Source organism: Periplaneta americana, chromosome 3 (genome assembly GCF_040183065.1).
Source record: "Periplaneta americana isolate PAMFEO1 chromosome 3, P.americana_PAMFEO1_priV1, whole genome shotgun sequence".
NCBI lineage: Eukaryota > Metazoa > Arthropoda > Insecta > Blattodea > Blattidae > Periplaneta > Periplaneta americana.
Genome location: NC_091119.1, coordinates 208,820,298 through 208,839,418, shown reverse-complemented (window position 1 = coordinate 208,839,418; position 19,121 = coordinate 208,820,298). Strand labels below are relative to the sequence as shown.

The following is a 19,121-nucleotide window of genomic DNA, read 5'->3' as shown; positions in this document are numbered from 1 at the left end:
TAAGGGCCTAGTAATTAAATAAAGATTATTATATACTGGAAGGTATAGATGATGTTTCAAATAGGCTACTTGATTGTTTATACATATATAACAGTTGCCAAAACAGATAAAAGTTCAGTCTGGTATAAACAACTGTGACGATTCAAGGCTGCTTGACGTTCGAGAGTTGACCACTCCCGATGTCTTGAACGTACGTCGCTTACAAGCAGTCAACGATGTAGGCAATACCGTCATGCGTATTTTCGGTTTTGCGGACGCTTTAGTCTTGCTTTCTCGACCGTTGTTCAACTCTAGGATGGACTAAGTGACGTCGCAACGACGTTCTGAGTTTTAGTCCTCGACTTTCCATCCTCTATGATTCAAGTCCTCGAGCGTTTGAAGCGTGTGTCAGTATGTGAGCTTCCACTTTTAAGGGATAATGTTAATCTCTAACGTCGGGTTGCAGAACAGACATTTAACGGGCCACTAGTTATTGGATCGCTAACCAAGCATCTTTGGATTTCATGCGACGCAATAGTACGTGAGTGAATAAAAAGTGAACATCGGCTGCAAGACTGATGTGAGGCATTGCTTTTATTGTTGTTAAATTTCCATTAAATATAGACTAATACGGACCAGAAAGAAATCAGGAACAGAAGTTTCAGTGAGAAAGATAAATATGCCTATTTGTTATTAGAAATAGCGCACGGGTGCATTAATTTTATAGAAAATAAAAAGACAGACTACAGAGCACATAGCCTCATCGTCAGACAATGAAGTAAAGTCTGTATTAAGGAAATAAATAATAACTTCGCTATTCGAAGAATTAATGAATAAATAAATCAAATTATCGTATATCGATGGCTAAGAAGAGATAGGCCTACCTCTATCTACAAAAATGGTAATTTAGTTTAACTACATTATTATTATTATTATTATTATTATTATTATTATTATTTAGATTAACTACATTATTCTTGCATTCATAAAATTGGACAGTGTAGGCTATTAATATTTTGTTCTTGAACAGAAGATCTTGCAAAGCAGAAACATATATTATAGGGCCTATAAGAAGTTTGTCTATTTTGAGAAAATAATTTTGATATTTTTTTTATTTACCTGCAAATGTAGCCATTGACTCACACAGGTTACATTATGAAGAATCAAAATAAACTACGTAAGATGGCTGTCTAACGGAGGAATAAATATTATTATAGGAGGGAAACAGATCTCTAAATTACGGACCGATAACACTGAGGATATTTCTTGCAACGCGTCTTTCGAACTTATTCGTCCGTTAGCGGCTAACGAAGAAGTAAATGCGTTCAATTTTTCAGTTTTTCTATAATAAATAAGCCATTACCATCGATTTTTCCCTCTCATCTGTAAAATAAATTTTGAATCTGTATTTAAATCCCTAGGAATTCTTGAATCTACTATATTGTAATAATTACAGTGAAAATATTATGACAACTTACCTTGCTGCAGTCATTCCCTTGAACCTCCCTGGCCCACAAGAGCCTCTTTTCGGCCATTGCAGCGTAATCTTTGCCTCTTTACGTGGCCGGCGTGCCAGCGTCTCCAAACGATAGACGGCGATACTTCTACCCCAGATATCTTTGCTAGCTACCCTTCTGTTAGACATAGGCTAGTCATCTGCACAAGTTTCCTCTCCATTCGAGAGCTTAGTTTTGGTTTTCGGCACTTACCTTTTCGTTTTGTAGCATGATCCTTCCCAACTTTGACCGAAACGCTGATTCGGCTAACAGATTTTTGGGAAATATTTTTGCAATATCACGTTGTGAATACAGCATCTCTGTTCTTTCAATAGGACCTTTATCCTCTGTGACAGATCTGCTGACTTTCCCAATACGCTACGGTACTGTTGAAGACCTGGGCACTAATAGCACTAACAGCCATCGTAACTACAGAAAGTATCTATTAATGCTCTCTGCTTGCTGGGGTATCTGAACTGACCGGGGTTTGAACTCTGATCAATCGGTGCAGATGATCATCGCAATAAACTGATGGGTTCTTTTTGTAGGAAGCATGTTACGTTGTATAATACACTTGACGAGCGCAGTGCTTGCCAAGAGAAAGCGCCAGCCTGTGTCAACAACAGTAAACACTACAGACGCCCGCCCGCGTTTGCTCAGAGCAGTGTCTTCCAAGCGGTTTTGCGGCAACCAAAAATGTCAAGTAGCGAACTCATCTGCCATGGATATTCTTCCGCAATAATGGAGCGCGTGCTTGTCGCTTCGTAGACCTGAAAACATTCAAGTTTCAGTTGTATAATACAGTACTTTGCTCTATTCTTTATGTTAGAACTGTTTCAAATTACGATCTTGAATTCACAGTAGAATATATTGCAAGTAACAATAATTCTAACATCAAATCTTCAGATTTTGAAAATAGAGCACTTCAAGTGAAAGTATTAATCTCTAAAGTTTATTTTTAGTTTACTTTAATACCCATACATAGATATTTATATTCCTGCCGAAGGAAAATGTTCTACTGCTCCCCTTAACGTTGAATCAGAGTCGTGACAGTACAGCAGAGAAGGCAACACCTGCCCTTATCATGTGCCGTGGCAATATCACCATTGGGTATGGAGAGGGAAGATAAGTTTTAGTCTGAGATGAACTTCGTGTCAGTAGATTCGTATCAAAGGAACTGTCTTTCTGATAGCTCATTCTTCTCCTTCACATGCCAGGTCTCGCCTCCTCACCTTATACTTGCTCGTAAATAATCAATGCATATGTGCAACAAAATTTTTGTGAGGTCCTAGCTCTTCCATTAATGTCAGAGTTTAGGTATGGTTTCGCGGCCAGATGCGCTAGCCGTTATTCCACAGGTGTGGACAGGCCTATATTAATCAGTGGATTGTCTACCTTGAAGAAGTCAAAAGTCGGAACCCTTGAAACATCCTGTATCCCGTTTTAAAATTAAATACACAAAATTATTCAAATTAAAATATACTACAAATACTACATTCAGCATTTCTAAAGTATTTAAGGGGACACTCAACTTAAAAATTGGAGAAAAAGTGTCATGGAAATGAAAAATTAAATTTCTACACTAATTTACGTGACAGAACTAAATCAATACGTAGAATTCTTCCCCTATTCATTGAGAAGTCACAGTCAAATGCACAAAGCCAAAAAATAAAAAATGATAATTAAAAGTGATATTTCAATTAATGATTGATTAAACATTGAAATATTTTTTTATTTTGAAAAGTATTGGATCTAATGAGCTGAGATTTTGCATGTTACTTTCCATGTGTATATTAAACTTTTTCTCCAAATTTGAAAAAGATTGGTCAAATAGGGAAAAAGTTCCAAAATATAGTTGGTGTCCCCTTAATCAATCATGCTTACCTTAGTGCGAACATGATGCTTTATAAATCAATGGGGATGGGGCATTTAGAAGTTGCTTCTCATGTAGGGCACATCGATGGAATTCGGAGCAACTCACATTATAATTTATTTTAACAAGTTCACTCACTGATAAACAAGAACTTCTTTACTGTCTTAAATACCTGGCTCACTAGTTTAGAGGTGTTTGTGTAATATTAACACAGTAAAGAAGTGTCGACCTGGTGGCGAGTTGGTATAGCGCTGGCCTTCTATGCCCAAGGTTGCGGGTTCGATCCCGGGCCAGGCCGATGGCATTTAAGTGTGCTTAAATGCGACAGGCTCATGTCAGTAGATTTACTGGCATGTAAAAGAACTCCTGCGGGACAAAATTCCGGCACATCTGGCGACGCTGATATAACCTCTGCAGTTGTGAGCGTCGTTAGTTAAAAAAAAAAAAACATAACAGTAAAGAAGTGATTATATAAGTAGGAACTGCAACATCTTTGATACAAGTGTTAAAAGAGTGTACCAAACAATGAAGAATTTCACCTGAATAATTTATTTCTCTCATCACGTCATCAGTCTACAAGTTTTTAAATAAGGAAAACATTCCTTCTACATGTGCGTTACGGACAGGAACGGACAACACAAATTTGACTATTTTCAGTGAGTTTAGGGGCTGCATATTTGTTAAAGAAATGATCCCATTTTTGCTCAGTTGGTAAATCTAAATTTTTTGGTTTCAATAACATTTCTTAGAACCACAAATTCATTATACAATTCATCACCGTTACTTCTATTTTGTGATCGTTTACAATATCTCTAAGACTATCAAAGATCTCTACTTCTTTCAAATTCAAGACAACGAATTTCTTAAAAGGAGAGTTCTTGAAACTGAACCAGTTATTTGAGCAGTGAAGGCTCCTGATATCAAGACATTCACAACATCCCTTCTAAATATTCCCTGGTCCGATTTGCTTAACTTCTTCAAATGTTGATGAACTTGAAACTTATAAAACTTGTCTTTTAATCTAGATTAAACGTTTTTATTTAGAGGTTCTAAAATAGCACAAAGATCAGTAAGTTGAACTGTTTTATTTTCGAGCTGTAAAATTGTTGTCGTAATAAAATTCATATGGTTATGCATGAAATAGGCCTACATATAAAAAAGGGAAGTGATCATTCATCTTCTTCGTCCTCTCCTCTTACGAAAGTCCATATTAAAGTGTTTGTTTCTTCTCCTTGAGAGAGAAAATAGGATTGTATAACTTTCCAATTTTTAAGCAAACGCTCTAGAGTTGGCAACAGGGACAAGCACCGAATATTCTTGTTCAACGAACTGAAAAAAAAAAAAAAAATTGAGTTCATTAGTTTTCTTACTGGAAGATGAAAACTCATTATAACATTTTAATACTAGGCACGCGAGATAAAATTTTATCATTTTGCACGCATCTTTCACCATGTTACGAATCGTGACAGTCACAATTCGCTTGAATTATGTTACTCTTTAAAGATTTGAAATTCTGAAAAACTGAATGGAGTTTTCCGTAATTCACTGCTACATTGTCTGCACCGAAACTTTATACATTAGGAACTTTCAAATTGTGTTCATCTAAAATAGATTGAAGCTCCTAAAAATAGTGTCAGCTATTTCATTAGCACCATCATAAAAACTGAGCACTTTTTCTAATCCCAGAAAAATACTTAATACAGACTGGCAAGCACTTAATATTGCCTTTATTGGAGGCATGTGTCGAAATAGAGAAAAAAAAAGTAATCTTTTAAGTAATTCTCTACTAGTTCTACCGAATGAGGGGCTAACACATTTTGAACAAGAATCTCACATTTTGTAAGTTCACAATGAAGTTTTGGACGTAACTTCAAATCTTTGAAAATTCCAGGCGCTAACTTAATGACACAATCAGTAAAAAGATAACTGTGGGTATGCATAATTGCATGACATACGAACGACAGTTCAGCAGCTGTAGGCCTAACCTGCAGCTTCACTTCAGATAGGAGAATGTTTCGTGCTAAAAAATTATCATTTGATTTATTTCTAGAACTTTATGCAAGAGAAAGTTTATGTTTAGCTCTTTGTAAATGTTTTCTTACTACCTTCGCTCTTTATTGAAAACAAAGCAGGACACACTATGCATTTTGCCAAGACTTCGTCTTCGTCATCACATTTAACTAACCTGCTTTTGAACTGGTTATCGTCTAACCATTCATTACGAAATGTAGGCCTACACATTCTTTTCATCTTTTCCTTGCGTTTTTCATTTTGACTGTCGTAACTATTACTGAACTCACTCCGCTGCTATTTTCCTTTAATTTAGACAACATTTTTGATACGAGAACCCCTAAAATCACTTTCAGTATATGAGTAAACAAAGGCTTCCTCTTACTAGCCTGCACAACAAAGAACTGCCCCTTCATACCGCTCTGCGATCTTCTATCACGTAATCTAACACGAACCCATTGTTGCTTGCATTCCGTTCCGTGTATTTTAGATTTAAACAGTTATCAGGATGACCAACTTAATTTTGAAGTCATTGCTATTGAGAAAATGCTAATATAATCTGATATTTGACATATAGCCTTAAGAAAACTCGATAACAAAAGTCGGCATGCTCATAACACAAACAGAATAATAGGGACGTTAGAGTGCTCCATCATACTATTTTCGGGACACGGAACAATAAAGTAGGGACGATCCCTACAAAATCGGGACGGATGGCAACCCTGTTAATCACATATTTTTATTAACAAAACCTCAATTATACCACAGTCTAGTATATACAGTCACGAAGCTTGAGTTTATGAGGGTGCTAGGAACAATACTAGCAGACATTCTGTGAATCTCCAGTCAGCAACTCAAGCAGTGGAATGAAACGAAAGAAGTATTTTCATCAGTTGTGATAAGTATGAAAAAGTTGCTTCCTGCATGTCGTGAACAAAAATTTCTCTTGAACTATTGAATGTATTTGGTTCACATCATTATCAGATATCACTCCTGAAATTAATTAATGGATTATTGAAAAAAACTTACTGAGTCAACCATTCAGTCAGTCAGTCATAAATTTATTTCGTCCAAAGATCGGTTTCGTAAACATCACTAGTACTGCTAGTTACTAATATTAATAATAGCAATTGTATGTTCAAATTTATGTTCCCTTGGACACAGACAAGTCTGTGTGATGATCATGACAACTTTGCGATCGTGATGGAATTGCGAGAGAATTGAGTAGAGCTTTATGCGTAACTTCCCAGAGAGGATTGCAAGGGTTATGAATAATTATGCGCATGTATTTATTTATATTTTTTCATTTTTAGAGACACAAAGGCGGACTTTTTGTGCAAGAGATAGCTGTCCATTGACCAAGCCTTTCAGTCTTATCATAGAAGTCCATGCCGTCTGTCACAGAACTCTGTCGGTGGAAGAGATAGGATTCCTAACAAACCCTCTAACCTTGTCACAGATCTCTTCAGTGGAAGAGATAGGCCCCTAACAAGCCTGTTAACCTTGTCATAGAACTCATTGAAAATGAAAGATACCGCCATCACAGTTAACACTCGTCACTTTAGAGACAACGTGTGAAATGGATGTCATGCGAACCCGAGTGAGAGTTTGTGACATTTAGTTAATGAAAACATCCCTGATTTTAGCCGAAATAAGTTATTTGATTATTCCTGCCTATCGGAACATCAGGATAGTGATGAGATGATACAGCGTCAGAGTGTGTCTACCAGAAAACAATGGCTAGTTCTTTTTTTTATCTTACACACATTTAAAATCACTTTTTAAAGTTGAATTAAACATTTATTTTTGGTAAACTCTACAAATTGCTCTTTTAAGAGCAAACGATATGTGTACTGCAGGTTGCGTTGTTTCTTCTTTTTTTACTCGCAGTTGACACTTGTGTAAAATCCTCCATCAACCTTGCAAACTGATAATGGTTTATTTATTTCTTCAATGGCAGGATCCTTAACTTGTCGTTATTCCCCCAACTCTACGAGCGGTTCATAGATGTCGCTAGTGCCGAGAAGCATAGGCTACTTATACCTGGTAAGGTTTATCTTGTCTCAGTAGCAATAAAACCAAGTCCCTTCAAATGAGGGTGGAGATTATAGGAGGGTTGTAAACCTTGTTATTGTACAGGCTGCCGGAACTCAGTTTCTTGAAATACAAGTTCAGTGACGGAACTATATAGTACGAAGAGAGATATTTTGTTATTTTATTTTCCGCTACAGAATGTATCAACTAGTCCCTTCCGACACTGGATGGATGGACGGCATCGCTCCACTCCCCCATCGCCATAACAACATAGACGAAGTAAGACATATCTCCTTTCTCTCTCTTTTCACAGTGAGACAAGATACATCACACAGCCTTTAGTTGTCGAAGGCTAAATTTTTCTCAAGTCAATGATTATTGTATACGTATGGATACGTAACTTTGCTGATGATCTCTAACATTTGTGTGCGGTTAGATATTATCGACTGACGTATTGTGTAGCCTATAATAACGGACATGAAGGCACAGATTTAACAGTAATACAGTAGGCTGTAAGAAAACATTTCCTTGTCTTGGAGCATTTTGCGGAAGTATGAATCAAGCAAGAGCGGACGTGTGCAGTATGGTCCAGCAAATCATTCAATGGTACTTGAAATGAAGATGCGACTGGAGTGAAAGTGTTACAGCAGAGAGAGTAGAGAAAGTTCATCTGTGACCTTCACTTGACGAAGGCCCACTGTTGACCTTTCACATTTATGGTGACCGAATATCTTGTAAATCACACGAGACTGGAATACGCCGTATTGCACGGAACTGGTAGTTGGCATGTGTCAGTGTTGTGATTGGACCCGAACGCACAATCTAAATACCATCACCATCAACGTCTGTAAATCTGGGATGGTCATCTTGTTTCTGGCATCGTACTAATTATAAATATCCGGTAAGTATTCTGTGTCAAGAAAAGCAGACGGCTTCCGGACTGACGATCTTGGTACACAAATAAGCGACGCGCACATACAAATTAACGTTGAGCTGAGGTATTATACTGTACTGGGTGTTCATTTCAAAGTGTGTCATGACGTCACTGTTGGTGAGTCAGCGATTTGAAGCGAGATTCAACTTTTGTCAGAGAAGTTGCCTATTAATCAAGGCGTTCAGTCTGAACTTGAGAACGTGTACGGTATAACTTGAACGTCGTAGCAACAGATGGCGGTCTGTACGGTCTGTGTGCTACCATAACCTCTTTCGAATTGTGTTTTGCGCGGGAAAGTCGTACGTAGGGTATTTGTTATCATCGGTTGCGTACGGCAACATTCAACACAAATCAAATGCTCCGTGTCCATGTTGACCGTCGAAGTTAATGTGAACGAATACGTAAGTAATCGTCTTAACCCTCTCCCCATATCCCGACAGTAAGGAAAAAACTCACCTCAGTATGTGTTTCCAAACAGTTCACATTCCTGCCACTACCGGCGTTACGTATTCTTCAGAATTAACGCCGTACTTGCTAGGCAACTTCTCTGGTACATAAGTAATACACCTCTGCGGAAGTGTAGGAAGATTGAATTCTCTAGGTTCATCGGCTAGCCACATGGCGACATACAGCGAGCCATGACACAACACGCAGTATATTATGCCTAACATTTGAAACTATTGTGTTCACAAACTTCGATGTATGAACATCTTCAGTTTATATTTACACAATACTTCTAATCAAAGAAAAGGCGAGCCCGAGTGAGTCTGTCGTCCTGCAGTATTTTCGTAGTGATACGTTGGTTCGTATACATAGATATCTTCAAACCCTACAATATATTGCAGCGCTTCAGAATAGAGTCAATCTACGTAATTTCAGAGGTTGTTGTTTAGTCAACTGTCCGAAGACAGGTCTCAACCTCACATGTGATACCTAAAACGCACCACTTGTGAAGCAATTAAGCAAGGAGATACTGGGTAGAGTGGCCAGTTTCTTTCCCCCTCCATTGCATACATCACCGACTAGCTACTTTCATAAGTTGGCACCCCGTAATTCCTTGGTGTTGAAGACTCTTATGGAGGGACGTAACGTAGGAAAAATTTGAAAAATAACAAAAAGCGCGGCTTGAGAATATAATTCAATGGTGCGCGGTGGAAAGGGCATAAGTAAAAAACGGGAGGTTTTAAATTATAACACTTGTGCGTGTTTTGGCAATAACGAACTCGCTTTTGCTTTCGATTCCTGCAACACGTGCACTCTGGATGCTCGTAAATGACATTTCTTTGCTGCTCCCTGGCTTAATCGACGCAACGTTTTCGAACATCATCCACACAGACTTGAGGCATTGCAGGTCCATGGTTTCCACTTTCGCTAAGAAGCGAGCCACTTGTCACCAGCCATCTCACTCTCGACAAAATTGTTGGCTTGGTTGAAACACTGCGTACACCAAACTCTGTTCGAAATGCCCGTTGCGTTTTAACCAGGGAACGTTTTCAGCACCAAACACGCTGTCGAAGTGAGTACTGCATGTCTGCGAACTTATCACTAAATAGGGATGCCAGATGATTTCAGACCAATGTCGCCAGAAAGTAGCCAATTATCTCTGAAGTTGATAGTGAAAGGAGTAATAAACTTAAAAAAAAAACTTGCAGTATAATTATGAACATAACCACTTATATTCATACACAAATTTGTAATAATTTTATTGTTAATATTATTTAATACAAAGATACAGAATCATTAAATAGCATTATTCAGCTATGATATGTATCTTCGATGCTTGCATTTTGCTGTTTGTTCAATCGGTATTCTATTGTTTATTTGTTTACAAAATTTACATATTTTACAAATTGCTTCATTTGAATTTTTTCTTAAAATCTGTAGCCTCTTGAAGCCAGCCTGAAAATATTAATTTTCTGCATTCGGTGTGCCTGTAGTCTAATGGTGCATTTTAAAAATGGTAGTGATTTTGAATTATGACTAAATACCGACACCGAATTTTGAGGCTTGAATATATAATTTTAATTAAACTAAAATTATCTTCAGCCCAGGGCCACTTCTCCCACTCCTTGTTGTACTTCCTCCACCTCTCATATTTCGGCATCTTCTACATAAACGTTATCACAGTTAAAGAAAGCAACCAGGTGAAAGAATCTGCTCTAATAGGCCCGCTAAATCGCTGAATTCCCGCTAGTATTAATTAACGGCTTACTGCTCAACATCGTTTATATAATTATCGAAGTTTATAAATAATGTATAGAAATGGATTTCATGTATTTAAACTAAAAGTTGAATTGATAATAAGATCCACTTATTTTATCAATTAATGTAATATTTTTATATGCATTAATTCCACTTAATTATGTTATTAAAAAATCACAGATCATACATACACGTTGTAGAACCCGTGTCAAAGCCTGGGGAAATTTTCTACGCAACTTCGAACATTACCCTGCATCTTTTGAAAATTAACGTGACCACAATAACGAACGAATATTTACGTACCTACTGAAGAATGTTACGTGCAATGTATCATATTCTTGTGAAAAAAAAGTTTTAATTAAATTATTTTTATAATTTTAACATTAAAGACGCCAGAAAAGTAGCCAGATCGCAAAGTGAAAATTTTCGTCGCCACATCTGGCAACTCTGGTTCTGCAATAGCCAATATCAATGTCAACAATGGACAACATCGTGACAGGGGTACCAATACAAATTCTCCCAGAACTAGGCCTACAGAGATCATAATATTCAATTTAAAGTTTATAGGCCTTCTAATTCCCAAAGAGAAATTGTAAATAATTAAAATGGCAAAGGCTTAAATGGATTAAAGTGGCGACTTCATGGTTATGGCTAGGAATACATGGAACATAAAACAAATATGACTCTAGGCTATGGCAGGGATACTTCATTATAAAGGTTGGACATGCCTGCTGCAGAATACGGCAAAACATCAGAAATCAACTATCAGAGAGGGAGCGGTTTCGGATAAAAAAGTTTCAGTTCCGCAATTATGTAATCTTTTCTCTGACAATATCTGCTTACGATACTGTCACAGAATGGTTCGGTTGGATTCCTGAACCAGCTTAACGTTTTAAATTTAAATCCTTCGAGACATTACCTACAACTATCCTTCCAATCTTGAGCTGACGACACATCATATTAAAATGTTTCAGCTATTTATACATATTTACAATTGCTAATTTATTCGCCACCATATTTTGTTATGCATTGTCGTAATATACTTTCGTTTGTCAATAATAAAATAATATTCCATTTTGAATCTTGCGTACACTACTTTTAACACTTGAATATAAGTAATTGATTAACTAGCGGATTTACTCGTGTTAATTAACACATTATATGAAGCATTGTTATATATTATTTAAGAACAATTATGGATAAATCAGGTCTTTGCTAGAAACGGTGAAATACCGTGTATTTCCGAACATACAGTAATGGATAATTAATATACACTTGAGTGCATAGGGAATGTGACAAATTTGATTCGCGCATGTAGTAACCAGCACTGCAATAATCATAATTAGTAACCGGTTTGACAAAGATTACCAAAGAGTGTCTAGCCTGTAAGAAGAGTTTTTATGAAGTCTTTGAGTAGCCTACTTTTAGTTCTGATGTAATTGACACGAGCTTGTGGAGGGCAAATCCTGCGAGGTCGTCACTCGTAGTAAGAGCAATGCTTTGCGTTGTAATGGATCTTCTTCGGATTATCTCTAATGTTCTTGTCTAAAATGCTCTGCTAGGCATAGACCTGTTTACTGCAGTGGATATTTTTCTCCGAATCGTCTTGCTTGATTACATTGCGCGAGCAAGCACTGTGATGCCGACATGTCCTAATTTCCACTTGCACTACAAGTTTTAATACCCTTGGCTTTAATAAAAAAATTGTTTTATGATTTAAAACCTTGAACCAGTGAACCCTGTCAGTTGCAAGCTGCTGCAGGCATATTGAATCCCTACATTACTCATTTTAACAATCTGAAACGTTTTGCATAGGTCCTATTAGCAGCAAAAATCCTTAATGGGTATAAGTAGTAAACAGTAAATACTTGCCTTCAGGTATGGCTTTTCAGAACATCTGAAACACATGATGTTACGAAAAGGTGAAAATATCTGCGAGAAGACGTTCACAGGCTACGTGAACATGCGAAGACCAAATAGGAAAGCAACACATATGCCTACAATATATATATACTGGGTGTTCATTTCAAAGTATGTCATGACGTCACTGTTGTGAGTCAGCGATTTGAAGCGAGTTTCAGCTTTTATGTCAGAGAAGTTGCCTATTATTTAAGGCGTTCAATCTGAACTTGAGAACGTGTACGGTATAACTTGAACGTCGTAGCAATAGATGGCGGTCTGTACGGTCTGTGTGCTACCATAACCTCTTTCGAACTGTGTTTTGCGCGGCCAAGTCGTACGCAGGGTATTTATCATCGGTAACGGCAACATTCCACAACACAAATCAAATGCTCCGTGTCCATGTTGACCGTCGAAGTTAATGTGAACGAATACGTAAGTAATCGTCTTGACCCTCTCCCCATAGCCCGATAGTAAGAAAAAACTCACCTCAGTACGTGTTTCCAAACAGTTCACATTCCTGCCACAACCGGCGTTACGATATGTATCAGTACGTACTCTTCAGAATGAACACCGTACTTGCTAGGCAACTTCTCTGGCACATAAGTAATACGCCTCTGCGGAAGTGTAGGAAGATTGAATTCTCTAGGCTCATCGGCTAGCCACATGACGACATACTGCGAGCCATGACACACTTTGAACTGAACACCCAGTATATATAGGCCTATGAACTATTCTTATTGTTTGCATCTTGACGTGGATCCCACATCCAGCTAGTTTGTAAAAATTTTGGTTATAAGGATATTTCATCTCCTTTTCAGATATCTATTCTTAAACTGAAACAAAAAAATATTTGTTCGGTTTTCTTTAAATTCTTAAATTTCGGTGTAAAAATTTGGTTAATTTCGGTGTCATTTCGTACACAAGACCTATAAATTCGGTGTTATTTCCCATTTAAAAACCATGGCTGTTTGAATCTCGCCATGCAAATACATTACTGGATATAAGTACTGGCGCGCCGCTGTGGAGCAACGGTTAGCATGTCTGACCGTAAAACTAGCGGGCCCAGGTTCACAATCCTGGTTGGAGCAAATTACGTGATTGAGGTTTTTCCGGAGTTTTCCTTCAACCCATTAAGAGCAAATGTTTGATAATCTTCGGCGCTGGACCTTGGGCTCATTTGGCTGGCATTATCAGCTTCATTTCAGTCAGACGCTAGATAACCATTTCAGCTGATAAAGCGCAGTTGATAAAATAAACCAATATTTAAAAAAAAAGTGCTAAGACTAGAGGTCTGTACCATCAAGAGATGTTAAGGACCTTTGTGAATTAGATTCCTGTCGACACTTGAGGAATTTGTCACTCTCATGCTTTGTGTGAATAATATAAATTAATGGGACCACAAAACATTCAGACCGTTTCTACTTTATATTTAAAAATAAATCCGGTTTGAATATTAGATTCAAAATTCTATATTGAAATAGAGTTGAATTTATATTTTAATCACAAAGTTTAAGAAAATTCCCACCTAGTTAAAACAAAACCGAAATCCAGCTAACTGCAGTCACTGCCAGGCCTGCCAACAGTACAGCGCACACGGAACTTAGCTTCACCAAAATTCACGCACATACTTATGCGACTTTCAATAAATAGCTCCTGTGGGATAACATTCCGGCACACCGGCGACGCTGATATAACCTCTGCAGTTGCGAGCGTCGTTAAATAAATCATAATTTTATTATTATTCAATAAATAGGTATATCTTTTGACACTTTAAATAAAAAATTCGTAAAAAATTAAAAATTTCTCCAAAAGAATACATATCATATACATTTGTGCTAAAAAAAATTAGCGTTACTTCGCGAATTTTTAACTTAAGATATTTTGACCTGGAGAGGCTTGAGACATAGAATTTTTTGCTTTTGTCAGCTGAAAAACCATATTTCGTGAATTCGTGGTTTGCGAAAACTAGGTATCACTAGAGATATCCTATTTTATGGCGAATAAAAATATTAAAAATTTCGGTTTAAAAATATACTTAATTTCGGTGTTAATTCGCATTTAAAGATATAACTTTTTGACTGTTGTGCAAAATACATTACTGAATGACAGGAAATCGTAAGGATCTTTGTATGTTGCAACAAAACTTAATTTTCTATTGGCACTTACCTATTGTGTAGAGAAATCTGTGTAACAGTCTCATATAAGTATACCGTACACAGTGTAACTTATTTGTCTCTTTTAAATTACCATAAGTAGTAACGATGGGTCGTGAAATATTCTGAATATGTATGGTAAGTACTTTCTTGTGTTAAATATTAACATACCTTGTCAACATGTTTCGACCTATTTTCGGTCATCTTCGGAACTGGTCGTTGTTGGTCTTGGCGCCTCTTGTTTCCTGTGTGGGTGCGTTCGTAGTGTAGTGTAGTGCACCCACACAGGAAACAAGAGGCGCCAAGACCAACAACGACCAGTTCCGAAGATAACCGAAAATAGGTCGAAACATGTTAACAAGGTACGTTAAAATTTAACACAAGAAAGTACTCATCCCATACATATTCTGAAGTGATACAGTGTTAAAAGTTGTGTAATCAAGATGTATATATCTGAATATTCATTATATTCATGACCGTAACAAATTTACAAGCTTAAAAAAATTCTAAAAATGTATGTCAGGTTCACCAACTTACTTTCAGGAAGGAGTTGATTTCCCTTAGTTGGATTATTTCTCCTACTTTCGCTGGAACTGGACGCACAATCGGCACCACTGCTTACATATGGATGGAGAAGATTAAGATTCAATACAAAATAGATAAGCTTACTGGTAGCTGATCTCAGGAGAGAGTTGTGAAATGAACTTGCAGTTGAAGGGACTGAGGATGAAGCCTACGATAAAAAGCCTTAAAAAGGCATTTATATAAAAAACATGTAGGCTTTATAAAACTTCATTTGTTATGATTCTTGACTTACTCCTCTATCTATGTACTTATTACTCTTTGCTCTTCTTGGTCTCGTGTATGGAACGTGAGGAGGCAGAGGTGGATAAAATCCTGAACTAGGTTTCTTTCCATGTTGTAATCCCGCTGTGGACGAAATTTGTCGACCATTCTCTCTTGGTTCAATCTAGACCATGAATAGTTTCTTCAATTGAAAGCATCAAGTAAATAATCATGATGAGGTGCATTTTATTCTTACTTTCCTGATCAGATCCCCACATTAAAGGAACTTAAACTGAATTTCTCTTTATATTGCAAGACATTCTGTAGCTAGGTAAGGTTCGGTAGCAATACCAATCACAAAACACTACTGAATTACATGAATTTTCCTTTTATTTACATTTTTTCCTCTCTTTTGTTTGCAGATTTGGTATCAAATGCAACATGAAGATACCTGGCCTAATACTGCTAATGGTGAGTTGTGATAGACAATCATGCTACCAGCTGTTGTTATAATAAGGGGGGACAGTTTGTTGTGGCTTCCTTCTCGCTTACACTAGATATACTTGCCTTCCTTGAGGCATGTTAATTAATGTAGAACTCTTAAACCATATGAGAGCTTGGTTTGATGTTCGATCTAACAAATTAACATTATAATATTAAACTTTCTTGAAAAAAAAATTAAGCCTGTTAAAACTATTAAAAAAGTGAATACACCTTATGTGAAGGACGGCACTGTTTCTTCATCAGCATCTCTTGAATACTGAGGCTTCAGCTCATCCCCCCGCATTTGCTGTTCTTGTGGCGGTGGGTTGTTTGTTTGTTGTGTGCTATTATATCAAATAATGTGTGTGTACTGAATTCTAATTGCTTATTAAGTATACGTTGTGGATATGCTGTTGTGCGATTTTAGATTTCATATTATTCTAATATGATTAATTGTGGACTTTTTGGTGTGATGTGATTACTGACATAGCCAAATCCAGCAGTTTTCAGTGTGCATCAACATCAGATTTATCACACGAACGCACCCACACAACAGGCAGCGAAGTTGAGATAGCGCCGAGCTCTAGTGGGCTCTGAAGATGGTGTGAATAGCACCGAAACAGCTGTAAGCCGCACATGCTTACACAATTAACACGAGTAAGATCGCCATTTAATAAATTATTTATATTCAAGTGTTAAAAGTAATGTACGAAAGATTCAACATGGATTATCAAGACAACTCTACAAGTCAACTAGTACACAAATACAGGTCAGCGCGTATCAAGACTATCAAAGCCTCATTCAACATCAGATTTATCACACGAACGCACCCACACAACAGGCAGTGAAGTTGAGATAGCGCCGAGCTCTAGTAGGCTCTGAAGATGGTGTGAATAGCACCGAAACAGCTGTAAGCCGCACATGCTTACATAATTAACACGAGTAAGATCGCCATTTAATCAATTATTAATTTTCCTTATGTCCACAAACGAAAATCAAAGTCAAAGTGTAGATTTTCGGTGACTTCGAAGTAAAGTTACGAGTGAAGTTTACTTTCGTCAAAGTGTCGACTGTGAATTGAAAAATGGTGACATCTTACTTTCCAAAGTCAACTTTGGTCCAAAGTCTCGTCTATGAATATGACCCTTAGACTCCGCATATGATCTACATATTTTAATGTCGTCTATTATCTGATATTTTCTTCCATCCTGAACTCTTGTCACGTTCACTATTTCTTCCAGTGCATCCTTAGGTAGGCAGTTTCTTCTCAGCCAGTGACCCAATCAATCCCTTTTCCTCTTCCTGATCAGTTTCAGCATCATTCTTTCTTCACCCACTCTTTCCAACACAGCTTCATTTCTTATTGTTTGTCCACTTCACATGCTCCATTCTTCTCCATATCCACATTTCAAATGCTTAATAATAATAATAATAATAATAATAATAATAATAATAATAATAATAATAATAATAATAATATCAATTGTTGTGTATAATTTCAGTTTAGTTCATCGTAAGCTTTGTTCCCAATTTTTTTGTATAATTTCAATATGTGTGTAGTTCACTGCAATTGTTATTCTTAATTATTTTGTATAGTTTCAGTCTATTAATTTTTAATTTGAATATTTTTATGCAACTTTAGACAATGCCAGAAATTTCTACTATGTAGGCTATGTACAAGTCTACTGACAGCTAATAAATATTATTATTATTATTATTATTATTATTATTATTATTATTATTATTATTATTATTACAAAATTGGCAAAGTGATGTCAACTGTCTTATTCCCAAGCCAAGCATAGAGTAGAAACGTTGAAATTAGTCTGTTATGCATCCTTAAGTTTAGTTATGAGAAACTTTTCTGATAGAAAATCATATTATTCACTTTGCAAAAGAAAGCTAATAGCATAATAGCTGGTATTGATAAACAAATGTTATTGCAAGACTCTTCTCAAGAAGTTAAAAATTTTGTGAACATATAGGCTAATGTATAATAAACGACAGAAATATGACTCTGATTTACTTCATGCCTGTGTTACCAAAATATTTAACACACAACACATGTTAATAAAGAGTAAAAAAACTATTTTGAAATTACATTTAGCTAAAATATTATCTTGTTTGGATTGACCAGAAGGCTACATCTCCATGGTAACCCATACAAAGGGCAGCTACAGTATAACTTTTTGTTATCTGACTTTATACTGTATACCTGTACAATGTTTGCTATCTGAGGAATTCTTTGATGCCAGGTAAATTTCACATGTAAAGAATTTACTTCTTGTAAATGCCATAATTTTGACGAATGCAGTAACTGTATAACATTATAAACTACAAAACAATTAATAAAGAAATATCACATGAAATTTGTAATGATGGGTAGTTTGCAATAATGGTCGATGAAGAATGAGTTGCTATTGAGTGTGATTGTCATTGCTCCCACAGTGTTCCATGAAGCTTTGCGTGGCTGAGGACGAGAGGCATGCTTTGTTCTTCCAAACGGGGACCGGGACTGGGTCACTCGACCCCATCGATGACTACAATCCAGACTTGGATGACGCTGAGAGTAAGAACCGCATGTATTCAGTGATATGACTTTATACGGCTTTTAAGGAACCCGCAGGTTCATTGCCGCCCTCACATAAGCCCGCCGTCAGTCCTTATCCTGTGCAAGATTAATCCAGTCTCTATCATATCCCACCTCCCTCAAATCCATTTTAATATTATCCTCCCATCTACGTCTCGGCCTCCCCAAAGGTATTGCTGTGGTCGTGCCAGAGAATCAGTCCTATTCCGAGGCTTATTGTGTAGTTTCGTAACAAGCTATTTTTTTACAGTGATGGGTTGTTAGCCCTTTGCCCAACCCCCAAGCTGGAGGACCACCCCTTATAGGCTGTCCATGACTCTTATTCAATATATTTGCAGCTACTTTCCATATTTGGAGGCCGTCTCCTCTATCCAAAACCTGAGGACATGTCATGCCATGGTTAAAGGAACCCACAATACATGGCTTTATAATGATTAATAAATAGTGTTCACTTTGTTTCTATCTTAGCCAATGTTTCTATAGAACACTATGTAAGAACTTGACAGAGAGGTAACTGAATTGCACATAATTTGTACGATGATAGAGTAATGGAATGGAGAAAAATTCTCTCCGGCGCCGGGATTTGAACCCGGGTTTTCAGCTCTACGTGCTGACGCTTTATCCACTAAGCCACACCGGATTCCACCCCGGCGTCGGAAGAATCGTCTCAGTTTTAAGT

At 37.0% G+C, this 19,121-nt stretch overlaps 1 protein-coding gene across 1 annotated transcript in view; it reads left to right on the top strand.

The window, feature by feature from the left end:
* The window catches only part of LOC138696996 (uncharacterized), a 43,950-nt gene that overhangs the window by 8,303 nt on the left and 16,526 nt on the right, over positions 1-19,121 (top strand). Inside the window, exons 2-3 of the mRNA XM_069822578.1 lie at positions 15,792-15,840; positions 18,301-18,421. Of these exons, the coding sequence (XP_069678679.1) occupies positions 15,811-15,840; positions 18,301-18,421 (151 nt within the window). The 5' untranslated portion in view covers positions 15,792-15,810. The remainder of the gene's footprint in view (positions 1-15,791; positions 15,841-18,300; positions 18,422-19,121) is intronic.